The sequence below is a fragment of the Equus caballus genome, chromosome X (assembly GCF_041296265.1).
Source record: "Equus caballus isolate H_3958 breed thoroughbred chromosome X, TB-T2T, whole genome shotgun sequence".
Classification (NCBI taxonomy): domain Eukaryota; kingdom Metazoa; phylum Chordata; class Mammalia; order Perissodactyla; family Equidae; genus Equus; species Equus caballus.
This window is the reverse complement of record NC_091715.1, coordinates 144,112,450-144,129,423: the sequence shown is the minus strand read 5'-3', so window position 1 is coordinate 144,129,423 and position 16,974 is coordinate 144,112,450. Positions and strand designations below refer to the sequence as shown.

At 57.4% G+C, this 16,974-nt stretch overlaps 1 protein-coding gene across 16 annotated transcripts; it reads left to right on the top strand.

Annotated features, from left to right (window-relative positions):
- The first annotated feature begins 552 nt into the window (after positions 1-552).
- Positions 553-14,688, top strand: PNCK (pregnancy up-regulated nonubiquitous CaM kinase). 16 transcript variants are annotated; one of them, XM_070257612.1, is made up of 17 exons: positions 553-690; positions 963-1,081; positions 1,263-1,303; positions 6,367-6,469; positions 6,554-6,662; positions 7,317-7,529; positions 10,058-10,127; positions 10,357-10,488; positions 10,697-10,771; positions 10,862-11,000; positions 11,164-11,287; positions 11,424-11,499; positions 11,595-11,707; positions 11,798-11,876; positions 11,950-12,037; positions 12,173-12,292; positions 14,555-14,688. In XM_070257612.1, the coding sequence occupies exons 5-16, from the start codon at positions 6,584-6,586 to the stop codon at positions 12,290-12,292; spliced, it is 1,308 nt and encodes a 435-aa protein (XP_070113713.1). In that variant the 5' UTR covers positions 553-690; positions 963-1,081; positions 1,263-1,303; positions 6,367-6,469; positions 6,554-6,583; the 3' UTR covers positions 14,555-14,688. The 16 variants fall into 16 exon arrangements, 15 of the variants coding, with proteins under 15 accessions (XP_070113713.1, XP_070113710.1, XP_070113712.1 ...); XM_070257609.1 differs by lacking the exon at positions 14,555-14,688 and adding an exon at positions 12,625-12,976 and having other exon boundaries at positions 6,582-6,662; XM_070257611.1 differs by lacking the exon at positions 14,555-14,688 and adding an exon at positions 12,629-12,976.
- The last annotated feature ends 2,286 nt before the right edge of the window (positions 14,689-16,974 follow it).

Sequence of the window (16,974 nt, the reverse complement as noted above, 5' to 3'; positions counted from 1 at the left end):
TCCGCCCACCTCCTCCCGCCCTCCTCCAGAGGAGAAGACGCCGCTCCAGCGGGAAGCAGGATGGCTGCTACCTGGGGCGCCAGCCAGGACCTCCTCCCGAGGGGCCGAACCGCCCCGACCCTAGGTTTACCTGGGCGTGGTGCCAGCCCAGATCGCCTCTCCTAACCTGCCCTTCCCGGTTCTAGGAGAGCCACTTCCCTGGCTGCCTTCCAGCCATCCTTGGCCCCTCTCTCCCCTTCTCCCCCTCCTTCCAGCCTGTCCCATCTCTTGCCCTTCTCTGACTCTCAGCTGGAGGCTGGGCTAATGTTGGGTACCAAGGCCTACAGATTCCCAGCTCCCTGCACCAGAGGGGGTGCAGGGTGGTCCCGCCTCCGGAAGGGCTGGGCCCAGCCGCGGGCAAGAGAAGGCTGGGGAGTGGAGGGTTTGCCTCCAGGTGTGCTGTGGGGTTTTGCCAGAGGCACCACCCTGCCTGCTCCTGGCATTCAGCCCTACCCGAGCGGCGCAGCCCTGGAAGCTGGAAGTCAGGGTCCTAGCTCTTGGAGTGACAGATCTCTGAGTATCCTAAGCCAGCAGCGGGGAGCCCGTCTGGCTGAGGGGCACAGCTACACTTTGTCAGCAAGGTGGAGGGGTCATAGGGATCCCTGTCGCCCTGCCCCAGCTCTACCTACAGGAGACTCGGGCAGGAATAGGGTAAGGCTGCCCCCTGGTGCCTGGCGGGTGCATAGACCCTCCCCCAAAGGCCTCAGCTGGGAGGCCCCAGCACCCCACCCTCTGGGCTTCTCTACCCCTGGGACCTCCAGGCCTCCCCAACAAGAGCAAGGTTGTTCGGCTGCCTCCCCACTGGCAGCTGAGCAGTCTGTTCAAAATTTTCCAGGGCCAAGAGCAGCCATGGGGTGGGGAAGGAAGGTGTCGTTGTCCTGGCCAGGGATATAAAGTGTGTCCCCCGCCTCCCCCTGTCGCAGGCTTCCTGATTGCCACGCTGCAGTCCCCAGATGGCTCATCCTGTTAAGCTAAACCCTCGGCCATTCGGCAGCTTTAGGAAGAAAAGCAGTTCCGGCCAGAGCCAGATTGAGCCTGCTAGGTGAGGGAGGGGCAGCATCTCCCCCCTAGGCTTGCTGGAGGAGCCTCAGTGGGCATGTGTGGGAGACTGGCAGGGTCACCTGTGCGTCGGCTGTGGGGGCCACAGGGGTTTTAGGAACCCTTGAAGTGGCAGGGTCGCACTGCTCATCAGAAGACCCTAACTTGAGTCTTCTCTGGCCCAGCCTAGGACTGAACCTGGTCTGAAGACAAAGGCGATAGAGAAGTACGCGACCCACAGATGGACTGGAGAAGCAGGGGCCACCTGGGGAATGAGGTCAGGGGGAAGAGGGCTGGCCCAGGGGACCTGAAGACACCCTCTGTGCACATTTAAGAGAGGAAAGGAGAGGGTGAAGTAGGCAAAGGACCTTGTTGCAGAAGGAGGAGGGGTGACGGGTGCCTGTGAAGGGAGGGTGGTCTCTGGCAATGACCTAGGTGTGGGCTGCTTTAATGGAGAGGTGTGGGCAGACGCTAGACGCTAGACAGCACCGAGAGAAGCAGGAGAAAATGAGGATGTGGCCCCATCCAGGCGACTCTTTTGAGAATTTAAGATCTTTCTTGTCCAAGGAGCATGGTGGAGAGAGAAGGCAGTGGCTGGAGAAAGACGTGGGCGAGCTGATGACACTTTGGGGAAGTGCCTATGGCTGCGGGGAGGGAAGAGGGTGAAAAGAGCAAAGCTGAAGGGGCCTGAGAAAGGTGGCTGAAGCCAACGGTCGGGGCCCTCCTTCATCCTGTGCCACCAGTTGGGAGGGGAGGTAGGTTCCCAGGCCAGTGGCAGGAACGTGAGGGAGCTGCCATCTGGGGCTACTGTTGCCTCTGTGAGGCCAGAGGCTGCTGAGGGGGAGGTGGCTGGGCTGGAGGTGGCCAAAGAGAGATGTGAAGGGCGAAGTGGCTGCTGAGATGGCCTGTGCGAGTTCCAGGACGCTCCCATTGCTACAGGGACCTTCATGGGGTGTCTCCAGATGTTCAGAACAGCGTCCTCCACATTTGGGGGGTGCAACAGGCCCCTAGATCAGACTTGACAGGTCCACACCCTCCCTCCCACCCCCCTCCTCCAGTCTTCCCCAGGAGGGTAATGATACCATCCTCCTGGCTCTCTTGGACCCCACAGTGACCTCGTCCTTCTGGTCTGCGCGCTGCATGCTTCTCTCAGCAACATAAATCTGAGCAATCCCTTCCTAACTGCTCTTCTTTGGGCCTTTCTCTGTTGTCAGCGAAAATAATCCATAACCAATCTATAAATGAAAGTTTGGGTGAGTTTATTCTGAGCTGAAATCAGAGGACCATGGCCCGGAGCCTTTCTTCCCGAAGGAAGAAAGGGCACCAAGGAAGTGAGGTATACAGAGTGGTTATATACCCCCATACAGGACGTTTCACGTATGATTGAAATGTCCCTCCCACAATAGTCACAAGATTGCCCTGTCGGCACAGCGCTTGATGGACACAGCAGGCAGTGGGTCTGCTCTCTAGGAGGCAAGTCTATTGTCTCTGAGCAGTCACAGGTGAGCGCAGCAGTCAGTTTCTGGCCTAAGGAAAGATGCTTAATCCTTAAAGAAATGCCAATGTTGGGAGGGGGAGGGAAGTTGCACCTTTATCTCAAGGGCCTTTTGCTCTTGCCATAGGGAATCTCTAAAGCAGATATACAATGCATGCTCAACGGCCTGGGTCAGGCCCTTTTGGAAAGACAACGTCAGGCCGAATTAGGTTTATACCAAATGGCTTCCTCATATTCTCCAATATATGCTATTGCTTGCCATTTTTATTTGTCACTGTGCTGAAGATCAAGCTAACTTCCTCTCAAAGGTGTGCAAGATTGGGCACAAGGTAGCCCTCCGGCTCCCCAGCACTGAAGAGCCGTGCACCTCCGGAGGTGCCCTCCCTGCGCCTTGGCCCGTGCTTGGCCCACTGCCTGGGCTGCCTCTTCTTTGCTGACCTCCCTCGGATCCTGCAGGCCTCAGCTCAGCTGCCACCTGTCCCAGGGGGCTAAAGAGGGAGGCATGGCAGCTCTCTGAACTGCACCCCGTGCACCACCTCCCGCGTCCAGCCAGGGCAAGCTGGGCTTCTGTGGGGCATGAAGTTCACAGACCCATCCTCACCTCCAGCCGGGATGATTAGGTGGAGTTTCCCAAAGTGGGAACCAGAGGCCAGAAGTCTGGCCTCTAGTGTGCTGACCTGAGCAGCCATGGGAATGTTGAAGTTGGTAGGGACAGCTGCCGTGTGCCCAGGGCAGCTCGCGTGGGGTGCTGAGCACCTGAGCAGAACAAAGGCGCATTCTCAGGGTGTTTGCAGGGCTTTGCAGAGGTGTATCTTGCCGACTGCCTCCTCCCCGGGCAGCAGCTGCTGGGAAGGATTTGGGTAGACGTCCCAGGACCCCAGCTGATGGCTGGGAGGCTGTCCCCTACCAGCCCTATCTAAGCCTCCGCCTGTCCTGCCAAGCCCCTGTGTTCATGGCCCTGCAAGACTGGTTTCGGAGCATGTACAGGAAGGGCTGGAGTACCCCTACTGCAGCTCCTGGGTGAGAAGCACAGTGTACCCCAGGCAGAAGCCCTGCTGGGCGGCCTTTCAGGGCCCAGTTAGGTGGGAGTTGGAGTAAGAGCTGAGGAGGAGGAGGAGGAGCGGAGGAGGGGAGAGCTGGAAGGAAGGCAAGGGAGGGAGGGCGAGCCAGAGGACTCCTATTGTCCTGGGAGGCCTGGGAACTCAGGCTGGGAATGGGACTGTGTGCTGCAGCGATGGGGGCTGCGGGGTCCCCTGGGTCTTGGGCGGCGGTGGATCATGGAGTGGGCTGGGTAGGAGGGCACCCCGCCCTGGGGTGCCCCATTATTCTGGGAGGACCTCACTGGGTTGCTGGAGATAGGGTGGGGCTCCTCCTCTTCTGGAATTAAAATAAGCTGGGAACAAAGGAAAGGCCGGAGTCCTCCTGGAAAGGCTTTGTGCTTCCAACAACTGGGGAGTGGAGAATGGCGCCAGGCGTGCCCCCCACTGCACCCCCCCTGCCCCCGGGAAGAGCCGACGGCCAGGAGGGTCACTAGCCCCGGGGAGGGGCAACCTGACCCCTAGCCCCTGCATAGCACCCCTTGCCCACCAGCTGTGCTCATCCACACACCCCGAAAGGAATAGTTTTAAAATTTGTTTTTATGTTTGCAATAAACTTTTTCTATCAGAACACTTTTAGATGGTGTGAAGGTCCCCACACTAAGCTTCCTGTTGCTAATTTTCTACAGAGTATGGTACGTTGGTTACAATAGTCAACCAGTGTTGTATGTTGTTATTAACAAAAATCCCCAGTCTTTTTTTTTTGAGGAAGATTAGCCCTGAGCTAACATCTGCTGCCAATCCTCCTCTTTTTGCTGAGGAAGACTGGCCCTGAGCTAACATCCGTGCCCATCTTCCTCTACTTTATATGTGGGACGCCTACCACAGCACGGCTTGCCAAGCAGTGCCTTGTCAGCACCGGGATCCGAACCAGCAAACACTGGGCCACCGAAGCAGAACGTGTGCACTTAACCTCTGCGCCACCAGGCCGGCCCCTAATGAAAGTCCCCAGTCTTATTCAGATCTTCTTGGCTTTCCCCTAAAGCACTTTATCTGCCCCGGGATCCTTAGGCTCCTCTTGGCTGTGACTGTCTTCTCAGACTTTCCTCATTTTTGATGACCCGGGACAGTCCGGAGGATGATGGCCCCTTGGGGTTTGTGTGGTGTCTCTGTTGTGAGAAGATGGGCGGATGGTTATTCGGGGAGGACCGTGGGGGTAAAGTGCCCCTCCATCGCGTCCTAGCAGGCTCCACGTGCTCAACCTGACTCCTCACTGTCCACATCAACCTCGGTCACCCGGCTGAGGGCGCCTTTGTTTATCAGGTGTCTCCACTTGAAATCTAATCTCTCCCCTTTCCACCATATCCTCTCTGGAACGAAGTCACTCTGCACAGCCCTCACTCGAGGAGTGGGGTTCATGCTCCCCTGGGATGGGAGAGGGTGTCTACATAAATTATTTGGAATTACCTGCACAGAGCTTGTCTCTTCTCCCCCACTTATTTATTTAATCATTTATTTGTAACAGTGGATATTTATTTTATACTTTTGGTTATAATCCAATACAACTTTCTTTATTTTATTGCTCAAATTGTTCCATCTTTGACCATTGGGAGCTCTTTCAGTTGGCTCCTGTGTCCCTTTGTCATACCCCCATCACCGTGTGTGTGTGTGTGTGTGTGTGAGTGTGTGTGTTTGAGAGAGAGAGAGAGAGAGAGAGAGAGAGAGAGAGAGAGCGAGAGGGCACTTCCTTTCTGGCACTGCAAGGCGCTCCGGGCTCAGCTTGTGCCTCTCCTGCCCCAGCCGGAGAATCACCCAGTTCTCCAAGGAGCCCTTTATTGGAGAACAGTATTAGAAACCAAGGTCTGGGCTCTAGTGTGCTCATTGTTACTGGGGTGTCATTGCTTCTAGGCCCTCTCAGTTGACGGAGCAAGGAAATTTATGTGTATACTAGCCTATGTATATACACATATCTATAAATATTCATGTGTGTATGTATATATGTGTGTGTGTGTATCTATTTTAAGGTAAAATGAGTTCGTACTGATGTCTCCAACTCTGATCCATCACCACATAGATCATTTTGGCACCTCCGCTTACTCATCTGTATCTTCCCACATCCACCTTCCCTTGGCTTCCCTGTTGAATCCCAGTGTACACGTCAGTGCTTTCGGAACTGTGACCCCAACTTCCCAGGGAGCCACAGTGGCCCCTGGGAGTGCAGTGCTCCCATGCACTTCCTTTGCCACTGGTCTCCCAGTCTCCATGCATTTCCCCCAACCCCCTCCAGTGAGTAATATGCGTAGATTCCTTTGTCACAGTCTGCATTCCTTCCTGAGATCCTCCAACCTCCTAAAAGTTCATTTTAAAATTTGCATATGTTACTGTTCACTCTCTCTGCTGTACAGTTCTCTGGGTTGCCATATGCAGAGTGTCCCGTATCCACCATTACAGCATCAGACGAAGAGTTTCATGGCCCTAGACATCCCTTGGGCTCCACCTAGTCAAACACTACCCACCTCTCTCACACCCCTGGCAACCACTGATCTGTTCATTGTTTCGATATTTTTGCTTTTTCTAGAATGTCATAAATGGAATCATCCAGTATGTAGCCTTTTTCAAAGTGTCTTCTTTCACTTAGCGATATATGTTTAAGCTTCCCCCGTGTCTGTTCATGGCTGCATAGCTCTTTCCTCTTTAGCACTGAGTAGTATCCTATTGTCTGGATGGACCACAGTTTGTTTATCCATTCACCTACAGGAGGACATCTTGGTGGCTTCCAGTTTTTGCCGATTGTGAATAAAGCTGCTATGAACATTCACATACTGGTTTGTGTGTGGACATAAGTTTTCACCTCCTTTGGGTAAGTACCAGGGAGCGCAATTGCTGGATGGTATGGTAAGAGTATGTTTACTTTCATGAGAAACTGCCAAACTATCTTTCACAGTGGCTGCACCATTTTGCCTTCCCACCAGCAATGGATGAATGTTCCTGTTCTCCACATCCTCACCAGTGTTTAGTGGTGTCAGTGTTCTGGATTGGGGCCATTCTCATAGGTGGGTGTGTAGTGGTATCTCGTAGTTGTTTTAATTTGCATTTCCCTAATGACATGATGTTAAACATCTCCTCATATGCCTACTTGCCAACTATATTTCTTCTTTGGTGAGATATCTGTTCAGATCTTTTGCTCATTTTTTAATTGGGTTGTTTGTTTTCTTATTGTTGAGTTTTAAGAGTTCCTTGTATGTTTTGGATACCGGTCCTTTATCAGATATGTGTTTTGCAAAGATTTGTCCCCAGCTTGTGGCTTGTCTTCTCATTGTCTTAACAGTGTTGATCACTGAGCAAACATTTAAAATTTTGATACATTCTAATTTATCATTTTTTTCTTTCGTGGACCTTGCTTTCCATATTACATCTTAAAAGTCATCACCAAGCCTGAGATAAGACAGATTTCTTCCTATGTTTTCTTCTAGAAGTTTGGCATTTTACATTTAGGTCCATGACCCACTGTGAGTTCATTTTTCTGTAAGAGGTCCCCTGACAGGACTCTGAGAAGCTCCTTATCCACCACTGCCCAACACACACGCGTGCATTTTGAAGTTGATATCTACATTTCGACAGATGTTTAAGTAGCTGTGAAGGGTGTAGTTTCTGGTGTATTGTAAATACTGGTTTAAAACAAAAGCTGTGATATCACTTTTTCCCAGAGACTAATGGCATGGAGATCCCCTGGCGCGTTGGCTGCTACGGCTGCGTGAACTCGGCGGGCTGGCTCTTCCCTCCCACAAGCCCTCCGCGAGGGCCCCTCTGCTTCCTGCCGCCACTTCTCTGCTGCCCCTCAGGGAGGGCTCCCTGTGCCATCTTTCTCCATGTGGGCAGTCTTTTATTACTCATACATCGTACTTCTCCAACACGCAAATGTATATAAACTACATTTCTTGTTATAACCCATGACCAGAGGGCTCTGGAATGTTCCTTCTGGCTTGACAAAGCAGCAGCAGTGTATTAGATGTGCTGATGCGTAGTCATGAAATGACCATATCAGAGGGGCTGCTGTTGGTGTTAGGGAGTCCAGGGGTCTGTCACCACATAGGACTTATTGCTAGCGGGAGCTGGGGCTCACTGTCAGCTCCAGTCCTATTTGTTTGACTTTTTCAGATGTAAGCCCTAGGAAACCCTGCTCACAGAGATGAGCAGTTGGGAGTGGGGCCATGCTGCTGAGTGCTGGGTCCCTGGAGCCTTCTCGAGTGAACTGGGAGGGGCGACTGGGGAAGGGCGGGGAGACAGGAACTGAGTTTCGGACAGAGTACATGTGGGAGTTGAGGTCTGGAAAGAAGAGTTTTACAAACCTATGCCTGCCCTGTTGACCCTCTTGAAGACTTTGTGTCATGCCAGGGGCCTACAGACCCCTGTGAAGATGGATTCAGCAGGCACTCCTGGACCCTGAGACTCCGTGGAGGCCCTGTGGCACTGGCCTGTGTGATGTGCTCCTGATGGGGCCCGGATCCCCTGGGAGGGGGCCAGAAGGGAGATGGGACTAGATGGGAGGAATCCACTAATTGTTGGATGAAGGATTGAATTTAGTCACCCAGCACTTATTTCCTGAGTGCCTCCCCTGGGCCGGGTCAGCAGAGACACTTTCTGGGCACCGATGCTCTGGTGAGGAAGATAACAGAAAGAAGGTGATTTTTCATGATGGATCTTCTGAAGACAGGGCAGGCAGGGCGATATACTAGAGAGTGGGGGGAGCAGAGGAGGCCTATTTGAGGAGGTGACATTTGAGCAGAGACCTAATGGAGTGAGGGAGCAAGTCAAGCAGATATCTGAGTGAAGAGCATTCCAGGTGAACAGGCAACAAGTGCAAAGGCCCTGGGGCAGGTGCATGTGTGGTGTGTTTGAGGGCCAGTCAGGAAGCCAGTGTGGCTTCAGCTGGCTGGAGCTGCTTGAGCAAGGGGGAGAGTAGGTGGAAAGGGGTCAAAGCAGGGATGGGGAAGGGAGCCTCATCATGCAGAGCCCTTAGGCCACTGTAAGGACTCGTGCTTTGACTTCGAGTGACATGAAGAGCTGGGGGAGGGTTTGAGCCCGGGGGTGACAAATCTCAAAGGGAATGCTCTGGCTGCTTGGTGGGGAAGAGACTGGGGGTAGGAGAGGTTCATGGTGGGGTCAGAGGGCAGAGGGAGCCCAGTGAAGAGGTTGTGGCTGTCATCCAACTGTGTGCTGATGGGAGCTCAGGCCAGGGTGGCAGAAGCGGCCTTGGCAGGGCTGGGGCTAGGGAAGGAGGCTCTTTTAGACCAAATGGCCTGGACGGCCTGTCTGCAGAGAGGACATTAGAGCAGAGACCCGAAAACAAGCAGAGAGCCATGTCAACATGTGGGTATAGAGACTTCCAGACGGAGGCCACTGGTAGTGCAAAGGCCCGGAGGTCGGCCCAGCTGGGCCGCCAGGGGGCTGGAGTGGGCAGGTACCGGTATGAATGACCGAGGAGGGAGGCGGTGGCAGCCGGCGCCGGCCGATTGCCTTACAAGGTTCCCTGCAGCGCCCGGCCGCTGGGCCACCGCGTGCTCGGCAGCCAGCGGCCGACGGGGGCGCGCGCGGAGGGGGCGGGGCTGGGGGCGCGGGCGGGCGGGGGGCTCGGCGCAGCGGCCGCTGCGCGAGGCGACGCTGCGGCTCCGCTCCAGGTTCGCACCCGGCGCTCCGGGGCGCGACGGGGACGTGCGTGGTCCCGGGCGGCCGCCGCAGCCCCTCGCGCCCCCGCGCACACCTGTCACACCCGGCGCGCCCCCGTCCCGCACGCTCGCGGCCCACGTAGCCCGCGATGCCGGAGGCCCAGGCCGCCGGATCCCTCCCGCCCTGAGGCGCCGAGGGTTGAGCTGTGCCTGGGCGGCCGTGTGGGCGATTGTGGCCGTGGCCATAGCAGGCGGCTGCGCGCAGGGGTCGCAGGTGCATCTCGGGCGGCTGGTGCCCAGGGTGGCGCGAGTCTGTGGGCTCCGGGCCATGAGTGGCAGGTCTAGGCCTGGGGGCAGCGGAAGGGGGCGCCTCTGGGCGCTATGAGTGGGCGTGGGCCCTGGAGGGGCCAGGGTCGGGGTACACGGAGCCTTCTGGAAGGTGGCCGACCGTGGCTGACTCGGTTGTGTGGAGGCAGAGAGGGGGTGTCTGGGCGTTGATCGCCATCGGGGTGCCAGGGTTGGGGGCGCTGGATGGTGGCCGTGTATTTGGGAGGGGGAGGAGTGTATGTGGTGGCCTCGCTGGGTGGGCGTACACCTGGAGTGCAGACCTGGGTGGTGAGGGAGGGGCGAGAGGTACCCGGGCTGGGGGAGGATGAATGGGACCTGTGTTCCTGAGTGGGGCTGTCACTGAGGGTGGCTGAGGCACTGCTGGGTCTAGGGTAGGGGACAGAGCTGTCCCTCGCCCAGGGGGCCCTCCCTCCACCTTTCCCCCGCCCCCGCAGATATGCTGCTGCTCAAGAAACAGACAGAGGACATCAGCAGCGTCTATGAGATCCGGGAGAAGCTCGGCTCGTGAGTGTGTGTGTGTGTTAGTAAGTGTGTGTGTGTGTGTGTGAGTGTGTGTCAGTGAATGTGATGTGGGTGTCAGTGAATGTCTGAGTGTGTGTGTGTGTGTGGGGGATGGGTGGCATGGGACATGGGAGGGGGAGGGCCCTTTCTCCTCCCCACTTCTGCTCCACCTCCCCTCCCCCTCCTCTTCGCTTTACCCCCTCCCTCCCGGCCTCCCCCGTCTCTGCGGCAGGGGCGCCTTCTCTGAGGTGGTGTTGGCCCAGGAGCGGGGCTCCTCACACCTTGTTGCCCTCAAGTGCATCCCCAAGAAGGCCCTTCGAGGCAAGGAGGCCCTGGTGGAGAACGAGATTGCAGTGCTCCGCAGGTGCGCTGGTCTGGCTGAGAAGGCCTGGCCTGGGGCTCTGCACTGCTGCCCTGGGCAGGGGTGGCCTAGGGTAGGGAAGGGGAGCAGAGTGGGGAGGAAGAGAAGAGGGAGGGGAGCTTCCCTGGGGGCCCAAAACAAAGCACCCCTGGCTCTGAGAGGTCCCGAGGGGGCTGCGGCAGCCTGTGAGGGGCTTTTCTTGCCATTGCAGGGTCAGCCACCCCAACATCGTGGCTCTGGAGGACGTCCATGAGAGCCCTTCCCATCTCTACCTGGCTATGGAGCTGTGAGGAGGGCAGGGGCAGGCTGGGGGTGAGGGCTGGGCAGTGAGTCGGTGCTGAAGGGCCTGGGTCAGCTGAGCTCTCACTCTCCCCAGGGTGACGGGGGGCGAGCTCTTTGACCGCATCACAGAACGCGGCTCCTACACGGAGAAGGACGCCAGCCACCTGGTGGGCCAAGTCCTTGGCGCTGTCTCCTACCTGCACAGCCTGGGCATTGTGCACCGAGACCTCAAGGTGCCTGCTCTCCTGCCCGCCCACCCGGGTCTTGCCCAGCATCCCTGTGCACCAGGGGTCTGGGGGACTTGGAGGTGCCCGGCTCCTGCAGTCCACCCTGTCCCAGCCCTGATGGCCATGCCAGGGCTGACCTGGCGCTTTCTCTGGTGCCTGTATGTCACAGCCTGAAAATCTCCTCTATGCCACGCCCTTCGAGGACTCCAAGATCATGGTCTCCGACTTCGGCCTCTCTAAAATCCAGGCTGGCAACATGCTAGGCACTGCCTGTGGAACACCGGGATATGTGGGTAAGTGAGGGGGGCGCCCTAAGGCTGGAGGACCCTGCGGGAGCCGGGGTGCCAGGGGCAGGGTCAGCGGTGGGTCATTCCTGGGGCGATGGTGCATGTGGGCGTGGGCATGCATCTGTCTGTCTCCGGCCCCCAGCCCCGGAGCTCTTGGAGCAGAAACCCTACGGGAAGGCTGTAGACGTGTGGGCCCTGGGTGTCATCTCCTACATCCTGTGAGTAGCCACCGGGAAGGCTCTTCTTCTGCCTGCCTGCCCCCTGTTGGGTTGGGGAGGGGTGGACAGCTGGGTGATTCATCTGTGGGTGCCAGGCTTTGTGGGTACCCCCCCTTCTACGACGAGAGCGACCCTGAACTCTTCAGCCAGATCCTGAGGGCCAGCTACGAGTTTGACTCTCCCTTTTGGGATGACATCTCAGAATCAGGTGAACTTGAGGCTGGCCCCGAGATCAGGGAGGGAGGATTGGTGAGGGGGGGTGGGAATGGGGCCGGCTGACCTGGCCTTCCTGCTCCAGCCAAAGACTTCATCCGGCACCTTCTGGAGCGAGACCCCCAGAAGAGGTTCACCTGCCAACAGGCCTTACAGCATCTTTGGTGAGTGGGACCTCTACCAAGCTGTCTCGGGACCAGAGGGACAACACCCCAATGACCCTCAGCCTTCCCCTAGGATCTCTGGGGACGCAGCCTTTGACAAGGACATCCTGGGCTCAGTCAGTGAGCAGATCCAGAAGAATTTTGCCCGGACTCACTGGAAGGTCAGTGTGGGGAGGGGCCTGTGAACCTGACTCAGGCATCTGTCCCGTCTCCCAGCCTCAGGGGGATCGACTGGGCTGCCTGCCAGTGGTCCTCGAAGTCTTGGGGCACGGCCTGACACTCCTCTCTCCCCACAGCGGGCATTCAATGCCACCTCCTTCCTGCACCACATCCGTAAGCTGGGACAGAGCCCAGAGGGTGAGGAGGCTTCAGAGCGGAGGATGGTCCACCACAGCCCCCCGGGTGGTGACGCCTAGGTGTGTGCAGGTGGGCCCTGCACCCCCTGGGAGCTGGCTCCTCAGCGAGCTTCGAGGGTGGTGGGCTCCATGTGCTAAGAGCTAAGCAGAGTGGCCCCCACGGAGCAGAGGGCTGAGGACGGAGGGGAGGAGTCGGGGTTCAGGGAGGATGAGGGAGAGCCGCCAGAGGAGGCTGGTGCCTGTGGAGACCGGAGGATCCTTGAGGGGCCGAGTGCCAAGCCCCAGTGGGCGCCACTGCTGAGAGCCTTGACTGGGAGCAGGGGCACAAGGCAGGCTAGCGGCGCCTCCTGACTTCACCCTTTCCTTGTGCTTCTCTCTCCTCCTCCCCCCAGGCAGATGCCGAAGCCGAGTGCATTGACCCTCAGATTCCCCTCCCATGGACCCTTTCCCCCCCCCCCCAGGGCTGCCCTCTGCTGGAGAGTTTGAGATGCATGGGTGTGGCGCATGGCACTGGGGCGGGCAACCCTGTCCGCCCTTTAAGCTCTGCCATTGCCCAGGTGTCTGCAGGGGCTCCCCTCTCCTGTTGCCACCACACTCCCTCTAGAAGCGAAGAGGCTCCAGGGACTGTCCTTCCTGCACGCTGCTTTGTGCTTCGCTGACTGTGGGTGGGCCTGCCCACTCGTGTCTTGGTCCTCCAGCTCCCCTCCAGTTTTCCCCAAATCAATAAAGACAGACTCACAATGGGCCAGCGGTGAGCTGGAGGGAGGGGAAAGGGACAGGGATGGAGGACAAATGTGGAGGTGTTGGGTGTCACTGTGGGAAGGACTCCACCATGTGACCTCTCCAACTGCCACCCGAACTTCTCCCTCCCTGTTGCCACCCTGCAAAGTGCCAGCAAGAGGCAGCTGGCTTGGCCCGCTCTGCCGCCCTAGAGGTTGGTGGTCCTGCATGTGGCTCTGGCTCCCTGGGAGAAAATGGAGGCAGCACAGGCCTGCTGGGCTGCCAGCAGAGGGCGGTGACGGGATGCTGAATGGGGGCTCAAGGAGCCCCGTCTCCAGGCCCCCAGGGATGGGTGCAGTGCATATGCCCTGCAAGGACGGGCTGGGAAGGGCTCGCAGGCAAGTGGAGGCCCGAGCGCTGTAGCCAGGAGGGTGACCAGAGCCCCAGGCTGTCTCCTCCGCCACGTCCCCCCTTCCCGTGGCTGTGGTCTGACAGAGAGCATTTCCCACACGCACCTCCTCGTAGGGAAGGCTAGGGAACCCGTGTCAGAGGGTGGAGGAGGGCCCCTCGGCCAGGAGAGGGCGCCACTAGGGCCTCTACTTCTGTACTGTGCTGAGGCTTTGGAACTGCTGGGCTGCAGGCCCCAGGGGACACAGGCTGGGTTGGTTATGCCTTCTGGTGTGAAGAGCGATGGCCGGTCCTCTTGTTTGCACGGTGCCTGCCCCTCAGACCCCCATTTGGCTTGCTGGGCCCCAAGCCTTCCTGGCCCTGCTAGGCCTTTCTCCTGCATTCATCAGGGGAAGACTCCTAGGGTCACTTCTCAACCCCAGCCAGAGCAGAGGGAGCACTGTCAGAGTTCTGGGTGAGCTGGCCATCCTTTCCTCCCCATGGTGACCCCTGCCCCCACTTCCCCTTTGCAGAGCATGATGGAGAAGACCCTTCTCCTTGTCAACCTTTGGGACCTTTAGGGAGGCAGTGAGGTCCAAAGCAGAGCTGACTTGGGTCTTGGAGGCGGGTGGGGGCTGGAGCAGGAGCCTGGCTTCCACCGAGGAGAGCAGCGGGGCACACTGTGCCTCTGCAGAACTGGCGGTGGGCACAGCCCAGGGTGGGTGCCTGCTCGCTGCTTCCCAGCCCACAAGCCCTTCTGTGGCCTTCTGCTCCCAGCATCCTCCCACCCCCTTCCTGCTCCACATTGCCCCATGCACACCCCCCACAGGCCCCTGAGTCCCGGGGCGAGTCTGGAGAGGAATGGGCAGCTTCCTCCTTCGTCTCCGTGGCCCCTTCTAGGCCATCTTTGCTCCAGGCTTTGGGGTCACATGGCCTAGTCTTGCATGCCTGCTCCCCTTTCTCTGCCCACCATCCAGGGGACCTCAGGCAGCCAGCGCCGTGGCCGGGTCTCAACATCTTGGCCTCCTCACCTCCAGTGACCTGTCCTACCTTCTCTTAGGCCCCCACTTAGGGCCTTGTCATCTCCTGTCCTGCCACCTGGGATGTTTTCACCAACATCTCCTTTGCTGACTCTCCTTCCCATCTTTTCATTCATTCACACTAGACTCCCACAACACCTATTTGTTCTTGTTTTGTCTGTCAAATATTGATTAGGCCTCTGCTCTGTGCCGGGCACTGGGCCCACCGGACAAGGGGCCTGCCATCTTGGAGGAGGCCCTGTCATGGAGGGATGGGCTTACTCGGATGGTCAGGATCATCTGCGTGGGGAAAGTAGCAGGAGAACCAACACCAGCCTTCCAGAGGGAATCGCACTCGTTCAGAGACTCAACCGATCCTTCCAGCCCAGGCCCGCGGCCAGATCATCACTGCAGAGTTGGACGCCAGCTCTGGCTGCCCTGACACAGGGTGCAATTTGGCCTCCGGCCAGCAGGCGGCACCGTGGTCACGTCTTTCCACATCCATGAGCCCTACCCCTTGTTCCTTCAGCACCTGGGGCAGCAGCTTAAAACCATTCCTCTCCTACACCATCCCCCCAAATCCTCCCTGAGGAAGTCCTCACTTGGGGGAGAGGTCCTGCCCTGCCCATCTGGGAGCCGGCAGAGAGGGAGCCTTAGGTCAAGTGGAGGTGGCACCCTTTCTTCATCCCTTCCAGACCTTCCCATCCAAGGGGTCAGCTTGTGAGAGGAAAGCTTTGGGTCACTCAGGCTGTGGGATGCGTGGGCTGGGAGAGAGAAGGGACTGGTTCAGGCAAAGGCAAGAGATGGGGGGTGAAGAGGGAGCTGAGGGGGCACCGTGAGAGCATTTCGGGCTCAGAGAACAGCAGGTGCTCAGGCACCAACGTGGTCTGCTGGAGGCACTGGGCTGACACTGGGAGTGTAGCTGGAGTATGCCCTTATCCAGTCTGGGGTAGGTGCTGAGCTTGGGCAGTTGGAAAACTCAGGCGCTGTGAGTCAGCAGCAGAGTCCAGCGACTGGCCTTGCTGGGTGTCAGGGACCATACCAGAATTGAGGGGGGGAGCCCTTGTGGGCATCTGGAGAAGAAGCTGTCTTCCTAGCTCTGGGCCACACAGGGTTAGCCACACACTCCGTGTTGGATCAAACGTGTGGGTGGCAGGGGTTCCGGGGATGCTCAACCTGTGGGGCCACACTGGGGACAAGGAGATGGGGGGTGGTCCTGGGAGCTCTTTAAGCATCAGTGATGGGTTGTGGGTGGGGAATGAAAGAGAGGGGGTCCAGGGTGGCCCATGCATTTCTGGGTGGACTGTGGAACCATTTGCCAAGAGGAGTTCACTGGAGTGGGTTTGAGGAGAGACAATGAGATTGGTTTTGGACATTACAAGTTTGAGGTACCTGAAAGGGCCCAAAGAGACTTGTTTCTCATGCTTCTCTTTGCAAATCCGGATCTAGCTCTATAGCTGAGCAAAGGATTAGCCCAATGGTCCCTCTCCATGGTGCCCTTATTGCATGCTGGGCACTGTTTTGGAGGGCCTCACATGTATTGACTTCAAACCTTGACCATGAGGTGGCTACTCCTGTTAGCGTCGTCTCCCCTTTATGTATGGGGAAACTGAGGCATAGAGAGGCCAAGCAACTGAGCCAAGACCACACAGCCTTGTGCTCCACCCTTCTGCCTGCCTCCGTGCAAGTTAGGAGGGCTTGTGGAGACATGAGGCTTGTGTGGGGACTTCAGGAAAAGATGGTGGAGATCATCTGTCAGTCTGAGGAAGGAGAAGGGGCAAGGGGTGGGGACAGCCCGGGATTTGAGTTTGGGCCTCGCAGGTGGTTTTGTCATCTTTAACATTCTCTGTGCCTCAATTTCATTTAATTAAATTCCCTGTGAAATGGGAACCTGGGAGGTCTTTCCACAGTGGCAGAGGTGGGGTGTGGGTTCTGGGCCCTAGGAAGATCCTTCTGGAGTTCAGTGGGGCAGGGCTGGTGGCAGGAACACACGTCTGGGGGCCATGCGGTGGGCGAGGCAAAAGATGTAGAGAGCCTATGCTGAAGCAGCTGAAGTGGGACTGGAAAGATCGGTCGTGGTGGACTGAATGGGAGGGGAGGGTGTGGGAGTCGAGGATGCCCCCCAACGAGGGAGAGAAGCAGGTTGATTCAGGAGATGAAGGGGCCCTGTTGGCACTCCAAACCAAGTTTCTTCTTGTCAGCCACTCGGTGGGCACATGGCAGCCACGTGCTCTACCCAAGCTTCAATCCAGGCATCCCTGTCTCCTTAGGTGGGCAAGACACGAAGTATAGGATGTTCCGGAAATAACAAACAACCTAGTTTGGTTGATTGAGGGCGGTTGTGAGTAGCGGCTAGAGATCAGCCCGGAAAGTGAACTTTCTCAAGAGGGCACTGGGGAGCCACTGGAGAGTTTTAGGCAGGCCAGTGACAAGATCAGCGTTTTGCTTTGAGTTTTTCAACCTTGTCCGGCCCCTCTTGATAAATATAAAAACCTCATTGATAAATATAAAAACTTCATCTCCAAATCCCCTCCCGGGGCCCCATGGAGATGTTGGTAGTTCCCCTCATACCAGGGGGCCAAGCCTGCTTCACACGATGCCCTGAATAGAGACCTG